Consider the following 25,857-nt stretch of genomic DNA (forward strand, 5'->3'; position numbering starts at 1 on the left):
AACCTGGAACCTCTCTTGTTCTGTGTCTTTTGTCCTTGGACCCCCTTCAGTGTGTGCTGCTGTAAATCCCATCAAAACTCCATACGGAAGACCTTTTCCATCCTTTCATTTGTCAGCTTTCTCCTACCATCTGCAGCTAGCCTGTGTGTGGGTAACGGTGTGTCAAGCTGCCTGCCCAATCACCTCTTCCTACAGATGCTTTTGGAAGGTAGCAGCAACTGACCATAGCATGCGCTGCTACAATTTTGGACAGTCACAGTATTCATAACAAAAATGTGAAGTGGTATGAAGTGAAAAATGAGATGAACTTTTAAGTTATCTGTCTTCTCCTTTACATTGTTATAGATTCCATTTATTAAAATCATGCTGTTCAAATTTTTTAGACAAGTACTAGTTGACTTGGAATAGACTTTTATGCTTCCATTCCACACATCGGAAGGTACATAAATATATAGATTTATCTCTTGTTGAGTGCAAGTATACATAGAAGTTACAAGTTGGTGGTTGAACATTATGACTAGTAAAGGAGGCAACATTTGATTTTTTCATAGCTGCATAGTATACAACCATTTAGGTTGGAAAAAACCTTTGAGATCCTCAAGTCCAACCATTAAGCCAGCACTGCCAAGTCCATCAGTAAGCCCTGTCCTTAAGTACCATGTCTGTGGTGCCTCAAGAGATGATGTCTCAAGTACTTCCCTGGGCAGCCTGTTCCAATGTTTGACAACCCTTTCCATGGTGAAATTTTTTCTGGTATCTTTCAGTGGTGCAACTTGAGAGGATTTCATCTCGTCTTGTCACTTACTACCTGAGAAACGAGACTGACCCCACTTCACTACAGCCTCCTTTCAGGCACTTGTGGAGAGTGATAAGGTCTCCCCTGAGCCTCCTTTTCTCCAGGCTAAATATGCTCAGCTGCATCAGCCACTCCTCATAAGATTTGCTCTAGATCCTTGACCCCTCTAGACCCAGCTTCATTGCTGGTTGCTTATAAGAATTATATTATTATAATATTTTTTAAAATTTTAAATATGAATCTTTGTTATTATGATTACTGTTGTTTTTGCAGATTCATGCAACCTAAAGATCCCAATCAATTTTATGGCCTGTTGTGCTTGGTAAAATATCGATACAAAATATGAAAAAATAAATGGCTAGAAACTATCATGTTATTTTAAGTGAGAGCTTGAAAATTTTAGGACATGTTCACACCTTTTGTTGGACTGCTATCTCTAGGCTACTGTCTAAAACAACGAATCCAAATGTAGGCTTCATATTTACAAACACATCTCTTAAGTCTTGTTTAGCTCAGTTGGTCACCTACACTTCCCAGAAGTTATAACCGCTGGGAATATTTTTTGTGTTTGTTTTCATCCAAGTTTTTTTGTTCCTGTATCGTAAGGTCAAGTCCATTCAAAAGGCCACTTTTAATAACAACAGGGTCTCTGTAGCCAGTGACATACCTCTGGCTTGTACTGTTCTCTTAGTTATATTCTCAGAGAGATTAATTTGGGGTAGCAGCAGTATAAGACCACCTCTTCCAGTTTTTTTTACCAGCTCCTTACCATGTTGCTATAGTTATATAGCTATATGCATTTAGTTATAATTAAACCCATAGTATTAATTCATATGCTTAAAAAAGGTGAATGTTCTAATTCTTTCTTTTGTTGCTTAAGGCCATGTTTGATGCTTTATCTGATCTCCCTGAATGGTATGGTATTAAAGAAATGCAAGCAAATTGGATAGGTGACTGCACTGGGTGCTCTTTTGACTTCTTGCTAAAGGTAAGTTAGAAATTTCAGCTGCTGCTCTCGTGGTTGGGCTAACTGCAACCCCTGAAATGTGTGATGGGAATGGATTTTCAGATCTTAAAAGCTTGAAGCCTCTTAAAAAAGATTATTATTATTATTATTATTATTATTATTATTATTATTATATTCATGCACAGATCAGCACAGACTCCTGAAGAGCACCACTTGAGGGTTGAAGAGATACTCCATGCTGTCCTCCTTAGGAAAGGGTTTGTGGGTTCAAGTGGATGCAAATTGGCTGTGTATATTTATGCCAAAATACATGCCAGCTAATAAGCTTCCCTAAAAGCCATAACATTTGTGCCAAATGCACTATCAAGTAGCCCTGCACGTGTCAGCTAGGGTCTAGCTGAGATTTTGCTTTTCTCTGCATGGCACCTTCTCTGTTAGACCCAGGCTGACCTTAGGAAAGCTGCTTCGCTTACATTTGTCCACTATTTCACTTAGTATATACCATAATTAAAATAATGGAAATTACACTGTTCGGTAGTGATGGCGCTACAGACAAGTCCAGATAGAAAGAAAGGAGAGGAAGGAAAAGGGCACCTGAAAAAAAAATTATCATTCTCTACAGAAGGACTTCAGATTTTCCCTTTTTCGTCAAGAGATGAACAAGACTCCATGAATATGGTAGTGACAGAAGAGATTTTCAGAGACCCTGATCAAATTTCAGTCCTTGTACTTCAAAGCTTTATTCTGATTATTTACTCTGGTCTAACATTCTAAAAGTGACTATTTTAAAGTACTGCATTTTTCAGAACTTCAAATTGTGATAAACCTTTTAAATACCTCTGATTGGCACCCTGCTAAAAGATGCGGTATTTGTACAAATAGCTTTGTATTAAAGTTGTTTTTATCAGTTGTTTCTGAAAATTTATACCAATACTTATTACAGAAAAATCTCCTTCCAAGACCCGCATATACACAGTTACTTGATCTAAGATTCAAACCTTGTTGATAGTTCCAGATGGTAATTCTTAAAGTCTTTAAAGTTTACTATTTATATTTTATGTCCAGCTGTTTGTTGTGCTGCCTTTTATTATTTTATTTCTGTGCATAAGTTGCAGCATGCACTTCATTAGACAAGTATGGTGTAAAGTCATATTGTAGCTGAGAAAATCCTTAATTCTTGTTAGATTTCAGAGAAGTTTTCATCTCCTTCAGATTCTTGGAAATGAGGCATGCATATTAAAAGTGAATAGAAGGATTCTGGATGGCTTAGCCAGGGATTGAGTCTATCTTGTAGCACAGTGCAATGTTGCATATGTGATTAGAATTATATTTTTATAGATATATTTGGATAAACTAAGGCAAGACTGTAAAGCAACTTTCTCAAGGCAAAAAAGTAAGTTTTGTCAAGGTTTGATTCTGGAAAATTTCTGTAGTGGGAATGTGTCTGTCTTTGGTATTTGGATCTGTGTATTTCTGTTGGGTGATGTAGATTTGTTAGCTGTATGAAAAGGAAAGGAAATCTGTAACCACTGCACTTCCAGTGATAATTTTTTTCTGCTCTTTTTCAGGTTAATGGCAAAGTAACAGAAGATAAGATAGCAGCTTACACCTATACACCTGAAGCCATTTATGGAGCTTCCCATTTATGTATCTTACCAAATCACAGACTACTGCATGGGAATAGCAGTCTTAAGGAAGTCTTTCAGAGGGAGTTCATCCCAGGGAAAGGTGGTATTTTTCTCACACTGCAATGTATTGTAGAAGAGCACCAATTATAGAGCATGATCTTTAGAGAATGTGCATCAAGCTGAGCAGGGGCTGTTCCTGTTGAGAGTGAGCAGGCTTTTAATTCTTACTGTATGTCACACAGTGTCACATAAGCCTGTCCTGGCTTCACATGTGGCAAGAGCAGTTATGCTAGAATTATTCTTTCTATAATAATTGTAACACTTCATAGTATATAAAAGCAGTGGAACAGATTTTTGTTTCTTCATCTACCAGAAATGAATAGTCTAAATTTGACTGTGTCAGCCCATTGGAAAATCTCATGTCTGTATGGTAATTCATCATTAGTACAGAGACAGCAGAACTAATTCTTGCACCAGCGATGATTTCTTCATGTCATAAGGAATCTAAAGAGGTCGATGGATTAGTATTTTTTATTGGTTGGAAAACCTGGAAATAACAAGAGTAAATATAATATTTTTTTGTTTCCACGTCAAGCTGGTGTTCAATATTTTCTTTTTCCCTTACTGGTAAAGATGATGATTTATTGTCTATGTAACATCTGATTTCAGTCTTGAAATCAGTGGGAAATTGTGTAGGTTGTACAGAACCTGCTTTTTTAAGTATTTCATTTCTACCTTTGAAAAGTTTGCTTGCTAGTAGAAAAACCATGGAGCCTGACTCTGTTGAGCACATAAAGCCATTGTCTAAGAGGTGAGCAAAGCCTGCAGAATTTTGGAGAACAAATTTGCAATTCTAGCAGTTGAACCAAATCAAAGCACTAACTGCACACACACATATCCACACTTATGCCTGTAACTTTGTTGGATCTTGTGCTTAAGCCAAATCACAAAAGTGCAAAATTTACTTTTAATAAGGACAATGGTATATTTTTGTATTAGTGTTTAATTAGAAATAATTGCAAAAGCTTTTTTGTGTGTGTCTGTTAACAATAAGCTTAAAGCTTTTGGTTGAGTTAAATTAAGAAACTCTCACTTGAAAAATGACAGCCAGAAGTCCTCAAAAAAGAGGCACAATTCCACATAACTGCTATTTTAAACTCCTGCTCCTTGCGAATATACTTATAGACATTCTTCAGTTGAAATTAGCTGAGATTAGCATTTTACACATGAAAGGCCAACAATGGCATTTAAATAAAAAAAACTTTGCTTGGCCTTATGTAGACCCTATTTTCACATTAACCAAGACTTTTTTAAAAAATTCCTCAGTAATACTGAAATTTTAATTTAATTAAGCGTAATTGTTTTCTTTTCAATGCGCATAGTCTTGTAATTCTCTTTATTCACTGTGTTCTCATTTAAATAATTAGGAGGGTATATTTTTATGTTTTCTATGGGAGAAAAAAAAAGCTAATGGATAGCAGAACAACTAAAAATTCTAAAATCTTTTGTCTTGAAGTACATGTCTGTATTATAGGCTACCATTATTTAAATAGATGGAAAAACCAGTTGTCAAACATTCAGGTTTTTTTTTGCCTAGCAAAATGTATGTTAATTTAGAATCTGGTAAGTCTAATAGTTTTGACAGCAGGAGCTGCCTCAGATAAAGATTTGACCATTATATTGTTCATTATCTCATTATAATACTCTGCATACATTGTCTTACGTTTGTACTTGTACCATTCTCTCTTTTCGGTTATGATGATAATGATGTGAGCAAATGAGTACCTTCATAAACTGAAGTTATTATTTGGGGTTCCAGCATAAAATGAAAATTACTGCCGGGTAGAAGAAAGAAGTTATTTTTAAAAGCAGTGTCCTGCCCACTCAGCTTCCTGCTCATGACGCTTTTTGGTTAGTTGCTTTTAAAAAATTAAATTGTCCCTTTTGTACTTTTTTCAACAGAGGAAAGCTGTGTGCAGTGGTTTGGATGTGAAAATTTTCTTCATAATATAAATACCTCAGACACCTAACATTTGGGAAAGTAGTAATCAGAAATAAATAAATGTATCATTTGTGTTAAGAAGTATGATGAAATATAACATCCCCATTCTCAAAATTGCTGTTACTTTACTTCAAGCAGATTTTATGCTTTGCAGTACAAGCCTTCATAGCCTCCACTTAGCTACGAAGAAAGGTGAAAGGAAGCTCTTAGCAGCCCATATTTTAATGATTGTAATTATCATCAACTTAAAGGCATTGAAAAATTTAGAAATAGGCCCAAATTGTGATCTGGGGCTTGAATCCTCAGAATTTGGAGTATTCAGATCTGGTTTTCTTCTTGCTGAGCCACTCAATCTGCACATTGTAAATCAATTTCAGTTTATTAGTTCTCAGTCTTAATTCTCTCTGCTCCTATCTTCCCTTGCTTGTGGACATTGGGTTCCTCATCTGTAATATGAATATTAATATCCTGTTTGGAAATCAGTAGGTTACTTAGGTGGCTTTTTAACACATGTTAAATAAAAAATGGTTTTCACATGCTTTGTAGTTCCTCTGTAAGAAATTAAATCATAAGCATATATACTCCCCTGCAGTTTTATCTGATTTTTGGTGACATTTTATAGCACTGTATTCTGGTACATAAATCAGGGCTTACTAAAACCAATTTGAATAACTTTGCAGCAGCCTATATTTTGATCAAAGACTCAATTTTTTCATTAGAATCCAAATCTTACTCTCTTTTTATACAGGTGCTTGTTATATGTTTTCTAATAATGAAAATTTATCAGTCTGACTTACGAACATTTTAATACATCTGAGATTTTTTGAAATGTGAATAGGTTTGTAATTTTCTTCCTTTTTTAAAGAAAAATGTTGTTTAAAATTCATGTAAATTTAAGATAAACTATATTGTAATGGTGATGTTCTTAGCATATCTTCTGATATATTTTACTTACCATATCAATGCATTTGTTTTCAGACTCCCTTACTTCAGTGACAGCTGTGAATTTGCTTACCAATCAGGAGATTCCCGTAGTGATCTCAGCAAAAACCAATTTTGATAATTTTCTTGATACTAAAATAGGTATGTGACATTAGATGTGTAAATGGAATAGTATGGTTTAGTATAGTATAATAGTATAGTATGCTGTGTGGGAGCACAAGATACTTCTGTGGTAAATATTTGATCTCAGAGGCTTTCTCTCCTGTATTTTGGATTTCTGCTCTTCATTAGAGACAAAAGAAGGGAAAAGAAGCTATAGAATCTATATGAGTGAAGAGACTTACAGGATGATAATTTTATATGGAAATACTGCAAAATTAGTGCATTTAATGAGCTAAGTTTGAGGATCTGCATATCTTAAGAAACTTGGTTACCTACAACATATGTGTTTGCCTGTCTTTCAGCATTCTTAATCAAAACAGAACTGTAGCATTTTTTGACAAACAACCCTAACTTTATGGCCTTTTTTTGTGTCTTAAATTTACATAAATTACGTGCATCCTTATAGAGAAATGCTTCAGATGATAAATGTACACAACTTCCAACTTTGACTTTTATCTAGTAGTATTTGTTTTGAGGCCAGTAAAATAGTTCAGGATAGGTAAAAATTGTATTTGGGTAGTCTTGGACAGTTATCTTAGATCCTTTATCTCGCAAGGTAGAGTTCCCATAATTTAAGGCACCTGATTTAGAGTTGAGGATCCCTAGGTGGAGGGGGAGGGTGTTGCTAGAGGATGCTGAATCGCCTGCAGTGAGCTTTCATCTCAAAGTTGTTCTGTGAAGCTGCCTGTCTTACTCCTTTCCTGGTTATGGAGACTGGTCCCCCAAACTTGGCAGCTAAGTGCATACTGTTAGATAATATGATTGTCCTAATAAGTCAAAGTAGAAATTGTACTGAATTTTAAAAGCTATATCCATTTTAATCTGCACCCACCAAGTTCTTTGTTTACTCCTGTGCTTTGCCATGGTTTCAGCTGCATTGAGAAAGCAATGTTCTATGCCAGTCCTAATGGGAAATAGTTATGTCTTCTTCCCTTTTTCCAGTGCATTCCTTATACCTTAACTCGTGTTGTTAATACTTCTTTCCTGTCCTGGGACTGCTGCTTTCACTGCTGCCAATATTGGCTATTTTTGCACAACTAGACTGAATGAAACCAGATGACTGTGCAAAAATGTCTTGGATGGCCCACACAGAGCTGAAAGAAATTATCTATTTGGGCTGTATACCTTGCTTATAACATGCCCGCATCTTATGCTTTAGATTTTAATCTGGTTTTGAGAAACAAAGGTTTTCCTCATATAGGAGAAGCCAAATAATTGAGATACCTAATCTTAATTTTTCCTTAAAATCTTCCAGTTTTCTGGCACATACCTTTGCCATATGTCTGTTGGAAACAGTTCTTCATGGGAAGCTGTGGGTGCCAGCTGTTGAGCTTTGCCAGTGTACATTCATAGCATAATCTTTTCAAAAGGAAGCAGTCCAAAAAGTGGTCTTTTTCCATTTGTCAAGCATATTGCGAAGTCACCTGTTGCAGACTGCAGGGCACTCTGAAAAATTAAGATACAAACCTTGTTCTTGAAATGGCAAGAGTGTACATCTGCTGGAAAGATAAAATAGCAATTTTGTGTTTTTCTAGTTAAGGAATTACTTGTCACATGGGAGTTTTGTTTGATTTTCTTTAGTCATCTGCTTCCAAACTTCCACATATTGGCAGAGTTAAAATATAGCAGGCATTTCACTGCCTGAACTAAGATGACTGTTAAACTGGTTTAGTTAATAATTACAATCTGCTCAGCAAATATTTTGAGAACTATTGTGTATAGTTTTCACCAACTTAATACTGGCATTGTCCTGTTAATAAGTTTCTTTGCCTTTTAACAATGACAGTAATTGTGCAAGATGGTTCAAATTATTAATTAAATTATCATGGAAGGGGAAAATACACAGAAAGATATATCTCTTAGTAATTCTGTTAGTATCTTAATATTATTTCAGAATACATGTGATGATAAAGCAAACTAAGAAATTTCTTAACTCACTGTGAAAGGTAACCCTCTGGAGCAGAATTAAAATGCATTACTGTCCCAAATAATAAAACGCAGAGGAAAAGAGAGCATTGGGAGCCTTAAATAGTATGACTTGTGTAACTCATCTGAATAGCTGTAGGAAGTGTTCTCACTAGTTACGGTCTGAATAGCAGACTGATGTTATTTGAATCATTTCCTTGAGTTTATAAACAGTTATGTCTTTCATAGTAAGTTAAAGGGATAGTAATGTTTGAGACTGTTACATTATGGTACATTTTAATAAATTATGAAATTAGAAAGCAAAAAATTAATATTGAAACAGGAAGGCTGCTCTTTGTTTAGTCATTGATTATCATATTAGCAAATAGAATTAAAATTTGTATTTTAAAAATATATTTAGATAATATGGCTATATTGAAAATTCTGTAATTCTATCTAAATTTTATAGCTTTATTTTTAGTTTTTTAAGAATTATCACATTTTCAAACTTCTCTGAAAGAAGGACAGGACATTGATGAATGTCTGAATTACAGAGGAACTGAGAAATGTATTTTTAATTATTGCTGTTTGAATTTTACTGCTTAAAGAATACAAAAACATTTTTACTGTTCTTAAATCATTTTCTTTAACTCCTTTGGGAAAACATGAGTCATTATAAAGAGAGTGTAATAGAAATGAAATGGCTTTTCATCCCTTCCAGGAATCCCTAGTACTAGTGCAGAAGATGCTGCAGTGGCTAAGAATCTGGGCATTTCTTTCACTGAAGTCATTGAGACATTGCCAAATGGTTTGGAGAAGGTCATTAATTCTGCAGAGGTGGGTATACAAGTATGGATTTCTTTCCAACTTACAGTAACAATGCAAATTAAATCTGTTTTCTCAGGAGTGACATATACTTTGTATGATTGAAGATTTTTTTTTTTTTTAAATCAAGCCAAGCTTATGCTACCAAATACCTGGGAACAATTTAATGATGAAAGAAGCTGGCTCTGCTGTAGCAATAAAATATATTTTTTTCTTTTGTACATGAGAGGAAGGTTGAACTTTCCTCTGTATTGGTCTCAGTTCTATAATGGAAACTGAATAATTTAACCTATGTTAAAAGTTGATTCTTATTTCATAATTTCAATAGATTTTTATAATAGTCATTCTTCCACAAATTCATTGAAATGTGACTTTAGCCTTTGTGGTGTCATGAATGCCTCAAGAGACATAGGAATCTAATCTTTAGATATAGCTCTTGAAAATACGTGTTCTAATAGCAGACATGTTACATCCCAGGTAGGGTCTAAGTGGTTAAATGTGTGTGAAAGCAAGAACATAAAAACCTGAAATGAGCACCGGAGAAGGAAAGCAGTTTTAGCATTTGCATTTCCTCAGTCTCTACCTTATATTCGTGATAGAATTCTCAAAGTTTTGGTGTACAGCAACTGATAATGGTATCAGCTGTAAATGCAAATATCTGCCAATAATGGCTGAATGGGTCTACAAGACTCTTTCTCAGCCTTCTTCTATTCAGACCATCAAGAACATAATCATTTAGACAAGAAGGGTCAAATGGGCAGCTGGTTTGTAAATAGTCTCTTGGATGGCAGGATGTTAACCAGTGGTAAGAAGGAAACTATTTTATTTGACTCTCAGAAAACTGACTGGTTTTGTTTGTTCTTGCACTTTTACTGACGGCAACTAGAATTTTTTCTTTCTTTTTCCACGTCGGGTTGTTTTTTTTTTTTCAATCAGATCACTGGCATGACTCGGCAGAAGGCTTTGAAAGCTATTACTCAGCAGGCCAAAAATAAAAGAATAGGTGGAGACCTAACAAGTGACAAGTTGAGAGATTGGTTAATATCTCGACAGAGATACTGGGGAACGCCCATTCCAATCATTCACTGCCAAGCATGCGGCACTGTTCCTGTGCCTTACGAAGACTTGCCTGTGGTGTTGCCCAGTGTGACCACATTCACAGGAAAGGGAGCCTCACCTTTGGAAAGCGCCGTAGAATGGGTGAACTGTTCCTGTCCAAGGTAAGTCAGTGCTGTATTTGCTGCAGTCTGGGAGAAGTTACTTTGCACCTGCCTGTTTCATGTGCACTTTCCCAAAGTGTTGGCAAGTGACTGCTCTGAGACAGGATACTACTCCAGAATGATGCTTATTTTGACCCAGCACAGGGATATTTTTCTTAAACACTGTAAAACTCTGTACTCTTGGCAACATTCAATGCCCACTGCTATTTTGTCATAAACAAACTGAAACAAAACTCACTGGTTTTAAGTTAGAGGAAAGAAAAAAAGGAAAAACAGAATAATTTTCTCTATTCCCCATTTCTTAGCAGTATTTCTCACTTCGTTTACTAGTTTTTTTAATTATTTTTCATCAGTGTTCATATAAAGTTTGTAATGATTACTGAGTTAGTCCTCTTGTTAAGGAAACTAACATTGTGTTCATTTTCTTGCAATAGTCAACAATAAAGTGTTCCCTCAGCTATATAAATCTTTATAATGAATCTGTACCTTACAGATAGCATGTAATTCAGATTTGAAAGTAAATGCATCTTGTCATTGCTGTAATCCTTATTGTTTGTAATCCACCTGTTCAGGAAATAAAGTCTAAATTATGTAGTGAGAGATGTGTTGTAAAAGTTGATTACGTAGTCTTGAGGACTGCGTAGATACTCTGTACACTGAAGTTTGCCTATAGGTTCTGTGAGAGAAGCTGGTAGAATATGAAATATCCCAGGTAAGTTTTTCATCAGCAGTGCAATGCATTGCTGCTCCTAGCAGGCTGACCAAATGAAAAGTCTGTTATCAGGCTTCCAGGCAGAGAAATCGGACATATAAATGGCATATAAATAGGGCTCTCACTGATAATTCAGCAGATTCATAACATCTACATTTATTTTAATATTATCAGTTTCATAGTTCTCTGGAAACATGTATGTTGAACTTTGTTGATAACATGTAATTTTTTGTAAAACAGACCTTTACTGCCATTTTTCTGCATAGAAAATTTCTTCTCAGATGTGCCTATTGAAATTGCACATAGTAGTGTATTTTAAATTGTGACCTTTGCAGTGAAGCCTTACTGAATAAGATCCACAGTTTTAGTAAAACCCTCAGAAATGCCTTGGTCTACAATTCCTAATTTCAGTTGAAAAATTTTCCTGTTGTGACTGAAAGTCATTGTGTGCACTCTTGGCTTCCCCCACAACCTTAGTTAAAATTTATTTTGTTGTTTACCAGGCAATAACATACTTTTGATGTATAGCGAATCCTTATGGTTTCTGGATAGTTATTGTGGCTGCACTGCATAGAAGTTAATCAAAGACATTTTTTTAGTCAGAAATAAAGGCATGCAGGATTAGTTTCTTAGACTAAAATATGATAGCTTGCTGAAATTAACTTTTTTAATTCTCATTTTTATTTATCTTCCTAATTCTCATCTATTTGATAGCTATCATCAGTATTGCTCATCCATGTCTGCTGCAGTTTCAAATCATTTGAGCTATTACTTTTGTGTGCAGCCATCCTTGCTTTTCCTTGCTCTGAGAAGTTACATCATCCCTTCCTTTAGTTCTTCTCTCCAGTAATAGGTTTTTTTATTAGTTTCATTTAATATCCAGAATTAATAAGGAAAGCCAAATCTAAAGATACAGAAGTCTGAGGATTTGAGTAACAATAATGTTAACAATCATAAATGGAGGAGATGCCCAAGTTATTCTTTGTTATACAAGTCCAGGTAATTGTGTTAGTTGTCTATAGGTTGTCTTACGAGATTACAGTATTGTACCTATAATCACAATATTGATATAAATGGTATAAACTCTAAAAGATGCCCATGCTGTCTCTGTGTTAGTGAGCCATGTCCATTTAGAGCACAGAGGTGTAATTATGGTTTAATGACAGTAAAGTATTCTTATTTTTGACAAGAAAGCCAGTCTTTTACATTGGGCAAGTCTTTGCTTATGTGTACAATTTAATAAAATTATTATTCTACACTAAAAAGCAGTTAGAAGTAAAACTGCTTTACTACATTATACTCGCTGGAAGAAAAACTTGCATGTAGAGGAGGACCAGAGAGAGACAGAATAAAGGAAAATGTTAAGCGGTGATGCTCTTGTAAACTTCTCTTGGCAAGCCAAGCTGAAGTATCAGGCAGACAAGCAGAGGTACATGTTGCAGCTCACTCATCAAGACTGATCAGAGACTAAATATGCAGTAGGTAAATGTGAAATAGTCAGTTTCCATTTATTATGTATACTTACGACACACATGTATACATTTAAACTTACATACAATTATAAACTGTGGTAGATTTCTTACATATAATCAGTGGCATTTATGTACAAGAGTGTCACAGATTGCGAAGTTTCATTGACTTTAGAATAATCCCGTTGTTTTAATAGTAAGGGTTTTAAGAGGGATCATTTACAACAAATGGAAGTTTATTAAATGTGATTATTGGCTCCTACAAACAACGAATATTCAAGGAGAAATTTACAGCAAGTAACCTGGGCTTCTAAAATCTATTTTGAAACTGTTCCTTAGGGCTGCCAATATAATTACAAGCAAAAATCAATTTGCTGTAATCACAAATTAAAATTGTGCTACAAGGTCTAGGAGAGATTTGATCTCAATGAAAGCTGAAATTAAACTAAGTTAATTTTTTCTAGAGGTAACAAATGGAATCTGCAAAGACCATTTTGTAGAGACAATCAATGAGAAGCAACTACCTGACCTTTCTGCTAAATCTGCTGGTACCTAATGAATGTCACCTATATTCAGTACCCATTAACTTTATGGCAAAGTGCGCTTGTCTGTGCTTTGTATCTTTTAAAATGGCAATTCAAAAAAATTCCAAGATTGAGAGGGCTGTCCAGTGTGGTGCCATCTTCTGCTATTGTTGGATGTGATGGCTGCTCAGGCTTCTTTTCAGCTTGTTTTTGCTATGTTTTGGGAGGGAGAGGGAAAAAGTCAGTCCTGTTGCTATTGTTGGACTTTTTCTTAACAAGTTATTCTTCAGACTGGTCAGTTTTCAATCTAAATGTCTTTGTCTATATGTCTGTCCATGTTTGTTTGGGTTTTATTCCCAAACTTTTCACTTACCTAAAAAAAAGCTTTTCTCCTTTCTTGCTCAGGTGCAAGGCAGCAGCACGGCGAGAAGTCGATACCATGGATACGTTTGTTGATTCCGCTTGGTACTACCTTAGGTACACTGACCCTCACAATACAGACAGGTGAGGGCTGCAGGCACAGGGCCACTGGGGGCAAGCCTGCTACACAGAGCAGAAGGGAACAAAGAGACCACACACTCAGGTGCTTCCAGCTTCTAGCTGCAGTCTACTGGCAGTGTTAATCCCTTCACTGCCCTCATTATGTGCCTGCCCTCTGGTCCTGAGCATGGCACAGGGTATGTGATATGGTTTAACCCCAGCTGGTATTTAAGTACCACACAGCTACTTGCTCACTCCCCACACACCCCCTGTGGGCTGGGGAGGACAGTCAGGAAGAGGGAAAAAAAAGTAAAATCATGGCTTGAATAAGAACAGTTTAATAACTGAAACAAAGTAAAAGATTGTGGTGATAATAATAGTGACAATAAAAGGGAGAGGGAGAGAGAGAAAAAAACAGGAAAAATAAGTGATGCACTATATAATTGCTTACCATCTGCTGACTGCTACCCAGCCCATCCCTTAGCAGCAATTGGCATCTCCCAGCCAACTTCCCCCATTTATATACTGGGCATGACAGTCTATGGTATGGAATATCCCTTTGGCCAGTCCGGGTCAGCCTTCCTGCCTGTGCTTCCTCCCAGCTTCTTTGTGCACGTTCTCTTTGGCAGAGCATGAGAGACCAAAAAGTCCTTTGTTTACAGTAAGCACTGCTCAGTAACAACGAGAACATCTGTCTGTTATCAACATTATTCTCATACTGAATTCAAAGCACAGCACTGTACCAGTTATTCAGAAGAAAAATAACTATCACAGCCAAAACCAGGACAATATATGGAACTGATCTAAAAATGTTGTACTTGATTGCTCCTATGTCAGGAGATCTAGAAGAGCAGGAATTGTAAACACAACTATGTAAGCACAGGAACTACAGGGCAAGGAGCAGAAGTTTGCATGAACGGGAATTATGAGGCAGGGCACAGAGAAAATGTTCAGCTGAGGAGCTGAAGTCCTCAGTGGGGGGTGCCATCAGGAATGCTGTGACTCTGAGACTGGTAAATTGGATGAAGTGTACCCTCCCTGGGAATGCACTCAGTAGTTCATTGTGTGGACAGGCAGTGCTGTTCCACTGCTAAGAGGAATAGTCCAATGTAACATCCAGCTGCCGAGCCTGGCGCCTTCTCTCCTTTTGAATTCTGGTGACTCTTGCCATTTCCTTGTTCACAGACTTCAAATGAAGAAGCATCACAGCAATCTCCTGCTGTGTCAGCACTTCCACTACATGCATAATTGATGAAAGAAGACTTTTCATGTGCTATGGACTAGTGTCTTCAGCATAGAGAGTGTGGGAAGACAGATGTAGTTGTTTAGCTGTTTCCCTGCTTCGTAGTCTGCCTGTAGTAGCGCTGCTTGATAGCACTGTTTTTTAACAAAGAGGAATTAGTGCAACATCCCTGCTATGTAGTCTGAGGAAGACAGGAAGAATTGCATTTTAAAATATTGTTACCACATGATGGGCTGTTTGGGCATGTATTTGTTTATTTGTTGTGCAGAGCAGTGTCTGGGAACATAGTACATATATTCAGTGACTTAATATTGCTTGGCCGATGGTTTTTTTTTATTGGCAGCACTAGTGTGGTTAAACCAGAGAAAAAATCTTCTGTGAATTTTTGTTTCATGCCGATTTTAATTATTTTCTAGTCATAGCATGAATATATTATTACTGTTAATGAGTTAATCAGATTTCTTCCTTTCCATGACAGTTTGAAGTATATTTTGTGTGTGGGCAAGAGGAACATATCCAGAAGTTGAAGGAGAAATAGATCTAACATCCAACTGTCAAAGTAACAGCGTAATGTCGTCTGATCTGTTTTACACTGAAATGAGGACATTTATATGGACTTCTGTACTAAATTGCTGCCTGCATTTGATTTATTTAGTTAGTTCTTTTAACTGAGCTACGTATGTGTAAACCCTTTATTTCCATAAATAATATTTCACTGCTCTACAGTTCAGGAGAATTACTCTGTTGATTCTGGAGCCCTTATGAACAAGTTAGTTTTGATTTGTTCCACCAAAGACATGAATCCCAGTTCCTGATTTGCTTCTGGGCTCATCTGTGAGGAAGAAAGTATCACTGTAACAAAAATTACAAATGGCATTATCAGACAGGCTGACAAAACAAGTAGATTTTTTAGAGCGGGTCTTGAAGTATACATTAGAGAAGAACTTCTGTATAAATGGCGTTTTGCAGGCCCACTTACAGGAGACATGGAAATATGTAATAAAGCAGTAAGTATGCTGGGAAACCATTCAGGTGACCTCCAGCAACATAGTAAATATGCTGCAAATGACAAATTTACTGTCATTTCATCAAGCATCCTTCAGCTGCAGTGCTGTGACCCATCTCACTCTACAGAGAGTTCTGCAGCCTTAAACTGCATCATTGCCCCCTAACAGCAACAGTACTAACCATTGATTTAAAAAATCAACTGGTTTTAAGTGGTCATCTCTTTCATCTTTCACTCTAATATATTTGTATATCAAGCTTGATAAATACTAAAAAATTTAAAGCCAGCCACACAGTTTTTACAAAAAAATCATTTAAAGAGCAGTCAAGCCTTTTCATTGCTTTCTCAAGTAATTGCTTGCCTGAAATATAGGAAAATAATCTTTTTGTGGATGTACATCTCAATGGAAATTAATTTTTTTCTATAATAAGCATTTCACTTCTTAAAAAAATAAAAATACCTGATAGCAAAATGTAAGTTTTATTGCACGTGTATTGCTCTCAGTAAACAGTGTTGTCCAGTCAAGGATGATGAGCTACTTTAGTAGCACTGATCTTTCTTTTCAACATTGGATTTTTTCCTGTTACTGTGTTTTTTCAGGCCCTTTAATAGTGACTTAGCGGACTACTGGATGCCTGTGGATTTGTACATCGGAGGCAAGGAGCATGCAGTTATGCACTTGTTTTATGCAAGGTTCTTCAGCCATTTTTGCCATGATCTAAAGATGACAAAACACAGGTAGGCCTTATATATTTCTAATAAAATCTTTCATATTTCATTTGACTTACAAGAGTATTAGTGGACATTGTCATGACAGTGGAACATTACATTGAATAAGCCTGAATTTTTCTGCTTTGTCAGTATTTGGTTTCTCACAGTGGGTTGCACTTCCTGTATGTGTTCATACAAACATTTTTATTGCATGAGTATTAGCTGGCTCAGAGCAAGTGATAATAAGCTGCTGTAGATTTCCAGCCTGCGGAAGCATGCACAAACTAGTAACTTCAGGCATTCTGTGTAGAGCTATTATTTAAAATTAGACAACTTCCTACTGGTAATAGCATTAATTTCAGTGGAACCATGCCTATGTAAAAAACAAAGCACTCTTGGAGCTGGGCAGTACAAAACACCTCTTGATAGGCAAAAGCAGTATATTTATCTCATGTCAATTTATTTTTTATTGATTGAATTTTGTATAATTACTTTTAATTACTCTTATTGATGCTGCTGCTATAGCCTAATTCACTGTTTTCTGTTTTGGTTAGAGGTAAAGTTTGATGCAAGAAGGTGAGTCATCTGTTGTTCTGTTCTTTGTCTTCTCAGATAGGTTCTGAGCTTAGCATTCTCGTTTCCACTGAAATTCAGCTCTTTGGTACCCTGAAATGCCATCCTCAGCTTGGAGAGCACTAGTAGCAGAACAGTGAAACTCTGATCCATGCTCTGTCCTGTTCTTCCATCAGCAGAGATGATTGAATAGATTGAGTCAAAATGAGTGGCCCCATGTGAAGAACTGCGGAGTAGTTTCTCAGCCGTAATTCATATAAATTCATTATTTACAAGTATCCCCTCTAAAAACTTCATGTCAAAGAGGAGCCTAAATATATATGTCACTGAACTCACTCGAATGCTATAGTTTTGGTACAAAATTAGAATTTAAGTAGCTGTGAAAAAGATGGAAAAGTTACTGCAGCTAGCAGAGTGTTTCCCCAAGATATTTCCTTATTTTTATGAAAACAGGCAATGTCTTTTCATAACTCATTCTTGGCTGTGCAATAGTTTGTAGTGAAAGCTGTGTTTGAAATATTGGATATAGATGATTTGTGTACCTGTGTTTCACCCTGTTGTCTGCAGCTTGTGTAGATGCAGCAGGAAGGCTGTTTCTTCTCTCTCAGAGCAGGCGTTTCAAAGCAAACCTTTCCTTTCAGAAGTGCTATGCCTTCAAGCAGAGAATTTTAAAGCTTTCTCTTGGAAGCAATTTTAGGCTTATTAATTCTACAAAAGATTTTATAATCCCGATCCATCAGCCATCTAATGGAGCTATAACACAGCAGCAAATATTCTTTTGCTAGTCAAATTCTTCAGCCTTCCAAAATGATATTAACCACATTACTGGCTGAAGTATTGTCAGTATAAAGTGAGATCACAGGGCAGGAGAGATTTTCTTGAAAAGCAAGTGGTTTGCTTCAGTGTGCAAGAAAAAAAGGCATGAAAAGAGGCCAGCTGGACTGAAAAGGGGCCTCCTGTGTGACCTTAAGAAGACCAAAATAAGTGCAAGGAAAGTGGACATAAGGATGGGCTACCCCTGGAGGAATGTAAGAAGCATTTGCTGAATAGACAGTATGGATTATGGAAAGGTCATAGATCATCAGATACTGAAACTGTTGAAGAACGTGAAGGTAGTAAGAATTGCTTCTGGACATACATTGAAAAGAGCACCAAGGAAGATATTGGCCTGAATCAAATTCCAACAAAGAGCCTAAGTATAAAGGAAAGTCTTGGCCTTGGCCTTTGTTGTCAAGGTCTATGCTTAATAGGAAAGTTTGAAGGCAAGAGATACTGCCCATTGTAGAGTAGGATTGAGTTAGGGTTCACTTAAGTAAAACAGACAGATACAAGTTCCAGGCATGAAAGACAAGGTGACTGGAGCAGCCACCATAGATTTACCAAGAGGAAATTATGCCCAACTTAATCTGCTTTCCTTCTATGGTGAGGTGATTTCATCTGTGGATGAGGAGACATATGTGGATGAGGTGTGCATATCTTTTACCATGACTTAACAGCTGGGGCTGTTCCATCTGTGTGGGGAGGATTACAAGCGAGAAGGGCTTAGGGGTCTTGATGAACACCAAGTTAGAGGTGGGTCAGCAGCTGGCATGACAGTATACTCTGCTAGCAAAACCATGTCCAGCTTTGGTTATCTCTGCTCATCATTCAGGAACAACTTCTATACTGTTACTAGCTTGAGGCTCTCACCCTAGTGTGAGGTACACTGTCCAACTGAAGAGGGTCTAGTGGAGGAGCACTACAATAGTCGGGGGTTGGAGCATATGACATACAAGAGGCTAAAGGAGTTGAGTGTGTTCCCCATGGAGAAGAGAAGGCTAAGGAGGGAATGTAACTGCTATCTATTGCTACCTAAAGGAGGTTTATAGAGGAGATAGAACAAGACTCTTTTCAGAGATGTATGGACAAAGGAAAGGAGTAATAGTCACAGATTGCAGCAAGGTTCTGTAGGAGTACAGTACTTCTGTTCTGAAGGAGTACAGTTCTGGGGAAGGTGAGGAGACTGGAACCATTTTACTTGAGGCAATGTGGCATCTCTGTCATCGCATATTTTCAAAACACAGCTGGACAGGACCCTGAACAGCCTGAAGTTAGGTCTGATATGAGAAAAGAATTGCACCAAATGACTTCCAAAGGTGCCTTCCAACCTATATTATTCTAAGGACTATGATTCTGTAGCTACATTACTTTGGAATATGTTTTGTTCCCACTCTGGTGTGACAGAGCAGTAGCACAAAAGCTGTGTAGTGTAGCCTGGTCTAAATATGGTAATTGCAGAAGAGAACTCTACCTTCAATGAAAAAAGTCCTTAAGAGGCACTGACTACATCTAGTGACAGTGACAGAAGAAAATCAAAATTGCTTTCTGTCGAAGCAGTTTGCAAGACTGTGGAGAATTCCTTTGGCACCACATACAATCTCAAGAGCTGTTGCACATGTGAAGATCTGTTACAGCATTGCCCTGAGGGCCGGGTGTATGAACTGCTTAGATGTGTGCTCAGACTGCAAGATGACTGTAACAAATTCATCATCATGCACAAAACTGTTCACTTGCTTTAGCCCTATGCAAGGTAAAGGAAGCTTTGAAGCCATGAAGTCAAATTAGGGTTTTGATTTAATATGGAAATCATAACTCCTTTATAAATATTACCGTGTATTTGAAATGTTTTAGTTAATCAGAAGCCACTGTTGCTCAGTCTTCTATTTGAACTTCTCAAGGGCTGGTCTGAAAGATCTGAAGAGTGTAAATAGAAACAACAGGTTAATTGTTAGGAAGCTCGAAGTCATGATGTCAAAGCCCACAGCTCTGAGGGAAAACACTAAAATGTTAAAAAACACTGCCCTCTTGTGTATTTCCAGTCTTTCTCCAGTAGCTTAGGTCTTTTTCATGGATTAAATAAATAAAATTGTTATATCTCAGTTAACTAGAGCTGCCACCATTTAAAGTGTCATCTATCATCCTTAAAAATTTTTATGATTCCCCTACTTATCTGTAGTAGCTTTTCATTTTACGTTTTCTTTATGGAAATTTTCATTGTTTAGCTCTTATCCTGTGACTTTGAAATCCATTGAAATATTTCTGGGTAGTCCTTAATTATCTTTAATGGCTATTAATATAATAATCTGGATGAAAACAGAAATTAAAATTCCTGTAGTTTGGATTTTCAAAGCAGTCTTTCCAAATATGGTCTCATGATTATTACAGAAATGTTATAGGCAACATGTACGAAATTGGCATTTACAGACGCACATGCCCTCATTGAAAATGCAGTTTGTATGCATTTAAAATTGTAAAGGTGTCAATATAGCTTAAATATCGCCTAAAGATGAGGCATGGTCTTTTATTTTTTAATGCATTGGACTGGAGACAGTGGGAAAGAAGTGCTGCTCCATTTCTCAGTAATGACAAGGCAGAATAAGTAGTACCCTCTGGGTATTCATACATGTGATATCAGATTAAGCCCAAATTGATGTCAATTTGTTCTAGCAGTCTGGTCTGTAAAATGCATTGGTTCTATAAATAATTCACAAAGCAGCAAGCCCTCCCAGCTGTGCCCACTGCTGGGAAAGGGGCCAGGTAGGCAGCTGGGGCCAGAAAACTCTTCCTCTGTTCCAGCTTAATTCACCATGGCAGGTGTGTGCTGACATTCTCCATTACAGCTGCTCAGCTGTGCAAGTACAAGTTACACAGAATCTGGTTCTGCCCTTGGACTTCCTAGAACTAGTCAGTTCTTTCTGATGAATAATTGGAAATAGAATCTAGCACATTGTCCTTGAAGAATTATAAAGCAATAAAAAAGTTTATTGTTGCCGTTAAGTCAGCAGATTTGAGTCTGGTAGAGGGCAAATCTGCTGAGTAAGAAGGCACTATTTTTCACATAGCTCAGTTACAGAATAAAAGATATGTGTGTGACAGAAATAGCTTATTCTGTGAAGGAATTATGCTACAGCTTCTCTGCATTAATTTAGAATCTTATCACTAGTGCTAAATTTAAGCAAAAGCACTCAGTTGTTAACTGTGTGGAATCTTGAACATTCAATATTGTTTTGTCTTTTTTGTTTTGCCTAAAATTATCAGCTTCCACATCTTTCAGTCACCTCAACAAGGTTGCACAGCTGTTTCTAACAGCAGGTTTCACAGCCCCCTGGACTCAGCTGATAGTGACTGACCTTGTCTTCACTTCAGAGTACAGCTCTCGGGCTGTCTCAGCCTTTCTAAAGGTGAAGGGTGCAAATACATGCAGTGAGCTCCCTTGGTAGGGCTATCCCTTCTTCTGAATTCACTATTTTATCACTGTGGCAAGCTCCACAGAGTTCTTCCAGCCAGGATTAAAAGTCCTGCTGCTCACCCTGCACAGAGCAAAGCAAAGACCATGAGAATGTGGCACTGAGCAGGAATTCCTGATCTGTCTGTCATGCTTGCCCTACCATCCATTGTGTGGTCTCTGTATAGATAGAGAGATCAGTCTCTAATAGAGAGATTAACCTGTATATGAGCATTGAGAAAGAAAAAGATGGATTACAGACTTCATGGATAGCACAGCTGATTCTTCTCAGAGGTGTCAGGCACATTTTGTAAGTGGGACACACAATGTTGTAGGGTGTACAACATGATCAAAAACTGTGATATGGGCAAGGTCTCGGTGCTGTACTCCAGCATGAGTACAAACAAACTTCACAGGCAGGTGAAGGCCTATCCCATTCCATTATACCTACAATCTGAAACATGACCAAGCATTCAAAGGAACTCCAGGCACTTCTTCTGTACCGGAAATGTCAGCGTGTCTGAAAATGGCTTAATTTCATTATTCTTGGTGTTTTGGATCAGGAGGTATTTATGATGCCATGATCAGGTGCTGCAGTATCTAGGTCAGAATTGCACCATCCCTGTGCCACAGCCCTTGGCAGTTCCCTTATACAGCCAAGAAGTTCATCCCTGCCTTTGAAGGAAAATGTTTGAGGTGTGCAGTTTTATTAACATGAATTCAAGTGTAACTCTGCATGTGAACAAGAGATGGAGCCATTACAACACGGCCAAAATCACTGTGCATTCAGTGCAGGTCTCAGTTTGGTTTAGAGCCCTGTGTTAAGCAGATGGGCTCTGGCTTTCTCATTTTGGGCATTTCTCCATACTCCTGTGGTCTCCCACTAGGAACACGTGGTCAAGGTTTTTTTCCCCATACTTGGTAATGTATTTTGTGTTGCATTTTTGTAGCCTCTTGTCAGCATAAACAAAAATAAGAAATGCTTCTTCCTGACATTCGGTTTTTAGTAACTTGGCATATGATCTGAACTAACTCTTTGTCATTAAAAATAAGTGTTTCTTGAAAAATCACTTCCAGTGGAGAGCTCTATCTGATTTGGATGATCTGGCTACCTCATTAGCTTTACTTTAGATAGCAGGAAGTGTAGCTATTTTAATAACTGTTTGAGATCTTAAACAGACTGAAGTACTGAATGATAGGGAGGGAATTTTTTTTCCCAGTGGTGTAAAGTCTCTAGTTTGTAGAGACAGAAGAAATGTATCATAAACTGTTTTATCCTGAAGCATTTTACCACTATTGTTTTTGATAGGGTTACAAAGTTTTATTCCCAGTTTTTACCTTCTAATTCACTTGGATAATTTATAGTATTGTTTTAGTATTCTAGATGATTTTTGCATCCTATTTAAAAAATAGTTTGTTTTACTGTATAAATTTCAGTTCTCATTCCCTTAAGTTCCTTTACATCTAAACAACAAGATTTTTCAGTCAACATCTGATGTATTGTCTGCAAAATATTTATAGAGATGCTTGAGTTGCTGCTCTTACTTAACATTGTTGATAAAACCAGGTGGTGTGGCAGAGACTCATATTTCTTTGTGACATTGATATGTGTCAGTACTTGGAAAATATTTACAAGTATACAAAATGTGCAAGGAAGGAAACTCATGTTCATACCTGAACATGTTGAAGATAAAATATGAAGCCTGTCGCTTTCTCTCCCAGTTTATAGTTTTATTTTCAAATGTCTTCTTACAGTCATCAAAAGTGTTTAAGGACTAATACTTGGAAGATACCTGCTTTAATATGGTAGAAACATACCTAATTGTTAGATAATTTAACAATACTTTAATTGTGTTATTCAATGACATTGTTTTAAATCATGAGATAAGTTGTCATGTAATATATATTTATTAATAATTTAAAATACTATATTAACTCTGTAACAGAGAATCATATTTTGGATTATGACTTTTTTGTCCAAGTGAAATGAAATGTGGAAGTCTGGTTTTACTACTTTTTTAGATGGTGTTGGGGGTTGGTTCTGTCCCTTTTCCCTCTGTGGAATTTTCCCCATTGTCATGCTAAGATACCTGTTGACTGGGCCCTGGTGACAAGGGGGAGGGGAGAGAGAGGAGGGAAACCTCGCGAGATTCAAACATCCAGAAGAGGAAGCGGAAGACTGGGCCTTGCCCCATTTCCCCCGTGGAGTTTGGACGAGAAGGACGATCGCCGCCTCTTCCCCATCCCTACCATCCCAGCACCGGGAACCATCCTCACTGCTGTCGGACCCTGCACTGCTTCCTTCTCGCTGTGAACTACCACCATCCAGCACTCTGCTGAGCACCGGGACCGACACCGTGAGCGGAGGGCTCTCTCTCCATCTCTCTCTCCCCCTGGGACAGCTCTGCCATCACCCCCAGCCCTCCTGCAGCTCTGCTGGATCTGCCTGCCCCCAGCACCGGGAACTGCAGCTCAGGGAAAAGGGGTCTGCAGACAGAAAGGACTGGGACTGAGTTACTGTTCTGTTTGTGGGTAATTTCATAGCTGTTGTTGTTCTTGTTTGTCGTATTAGATATACTAGTAAAGAACTGTTATTCCTACCCCCATATCTTTGCCTGAGAGCTCCATTTCAAAATCATAATAATCGGAAGGATCACATTTTTTCAGTTCAAAGGGAGGCTTCTGCTTTCCTTAGGAAACACCTGTCTTTCAAACCAGGACAGATGGGTATATGCTGGCTTTTAAAAAAAAAGTTAATAGGATTAATGCATCCTTTTTACATAAGTTGTTTTGTACACATTTGAGATTTCATTAGGTAGAAGTGTAGAAAATTAATATTTAATGTTTAATGTTGCACACACATGTCAACATTAGGAGCTGCAAGTCAGTATTAACCTGTGCTGATGATCATGTCCTGCAAGTGATGGTCACTGATGTCCCTGTGTTGGAGGGTCCCTTGGGAAGTCTTCCAGTCTGTATATGCTTCCTAGGACTGGCTCCATACCTACTTCCCTGGCCCCTACTGTTTTTAAAGCTGTGTTAGAACTGCCTTACATTCCTGTTCTACTGTGCTGGTATCAAAAGCTTTAGAGATAAATTTTGTTGCCTTTTTTTCGAGTAAAAAAAGGGACAGACATTTGACTCAATACATTAGAAATGCAGCATCATTAAAAGGAGGGACCCACATTACTGTGTCAACCAGAGCAGTGTTTACTTGGAGTTTACTTCTTGCTGCATGCACTACTGTCTTTCAAGGCTCTTTTAAGCCCTGTCATATACTCATTTCGTGGTAGTTTACTCTCCCTGATGTAAATTTTGCAAGAAAAGTAAGGTGCTAAAAAACTGATGTACTGTGATATGAACTTTGGAGCATTGCCCTTTTTCTAGTGTACTTTTTCATACAGCTAGGCCTTCCTGGCTAGTTCTGCAAAGGAACAAGGCATGTGGGTGCGTATGTTAGAGAAACTTTATCTCTTTATAGAAAGAAATATGCAACAATATTTTGATTTGTTCAAAATCCTGTGCTCCTCAGAGAGAAGCTAGAACTAAATATTTGTGAGACAATGAGGCCAGGTACTTGAATGCTTTTACACAAGAGATATAGCTTGAAGTTAGGGAAATTGTACAGTTGGCCAAGAAACTTCTGTGTATTATCCATATGCTAATTTGAAAAGGGATGTTAGAATAACTTAGTACTAAATCAGGGTACAAGAATGTGAGCGGAATGCAAATAAATACTCTAGACTTTCCAGCCAACCACCATGAATCAATGAATAAAGTACTCTTTCCAAGGTGACAACTATTTATGTATTGTCAACTTGAAATTCTTGTTTCATTAAAAAATTGTGCCTGATTGGCTCAACACCTGAGGCTTATTATAAAGTATGCTTTTGACAGCTCTTTTCAACAGAGAAGTTTTTTTTTTTTTCCTTCCATCCTTAGGGAGCCTTTCCATAAGCTCTTGGTTCAAGGTCTTATCAAGAATCAGACATTCAGACTACCAACAACAGGACAGTGTTTGAAGAGAGAGGAGGTTGACCTCACTGGTAAGAGAAACTGCATGGGAAAATCAGTATAGGTGCATCCCTAAAGCCAGGGACTGCTTCAGTTCTGGGAAAATTTGGAATAGAAAATTAATCCTCCTAATATTTAAACAGGAGAGCAACTTGTGTGAGTTTTCACACATGTGTGAGGATTCACACATACTGTTGAATACCCAGAGATCCTACTAATACAGCAGCTTTTATTTGCATCCAAATACAGAAACAGTGCTGTGGTATTATTTTGGCTCCAGTGTAGTCCAAAAGATCAAAAGTCAGTTTTGCTAAGGCAGTGCTCAGCGGCCTGCTGAATGGAGCTGGTTAGTCCCAGCAAAAAAACAACCTACAAAAACATTATGACAAAACTGACAAAGGTGCAAGTGTATTC

The 25,857-nt window shown here is 37.4% G+C and overlaps 1 protein-coding gene across 1 annotated transcript in view; it reads left to right on the forward strand.

The window, feature by feature from the left end:
- LARS2 (leucyl-tRNA synthetase 2, mitochondrial) overlaps nucleotides 1-25,857 on the forward strand; it is an 82,813-nt gene that overhangs the window by 37,717 nt on the left and 19,239 nt on the right. The window contains exons 8-15 of the mRNA XM_062509604.1: nucleotides 1,677-1,784; nucleotides 3,332-3,491; nucleotides 6,372-6,476; nucleotides 9,124-9,239; nucleotides 10,164-10,447; nucleotides 13,558-13,656; nucleotides 16,482-16,619; nucleotides 25,372-25,475. Of these exons, the coding sequence (XP_062365588.1) occupies nucleotides 1,677-1,784; nucleotides 3,332-3,491; nucleotides 6,372-6,476; nucleotides 9,124-9,239; nucleotides 10,164-10,447; nucleotides 13,558-13,656; nucleotides 16,482-16,619; nucleotides 25,372-25,475 (1,114 nt within the window). The remainder of the gene's footprint in view (nucleotides 1-1,676; nucleotides 1,785-3,331; nucleotides 3,492-6,371; nucleotides 6,477-9,123; nucleotides 9,240-10,163; nucleotides 10,448-13,557; nucleotides 13,657-16,481; nucleotides 16,620-25,371; nucleotides 25,476-25,857) is intronic.

The sequence above is a fragment of the Cinclus cinclus genome, chromosome 1 (genome assembly GCF_963662255.1).
Source record: "Cinclus cinclus chromosome 1, bCinCin1.1, whole genome shotgun sequence".
Lineage (NCBI taxonomy): Eukaryota > Metazoa > Chordata > Aves > Passeriformes > Cinclidae > Cinclus > Cinclus cinclus.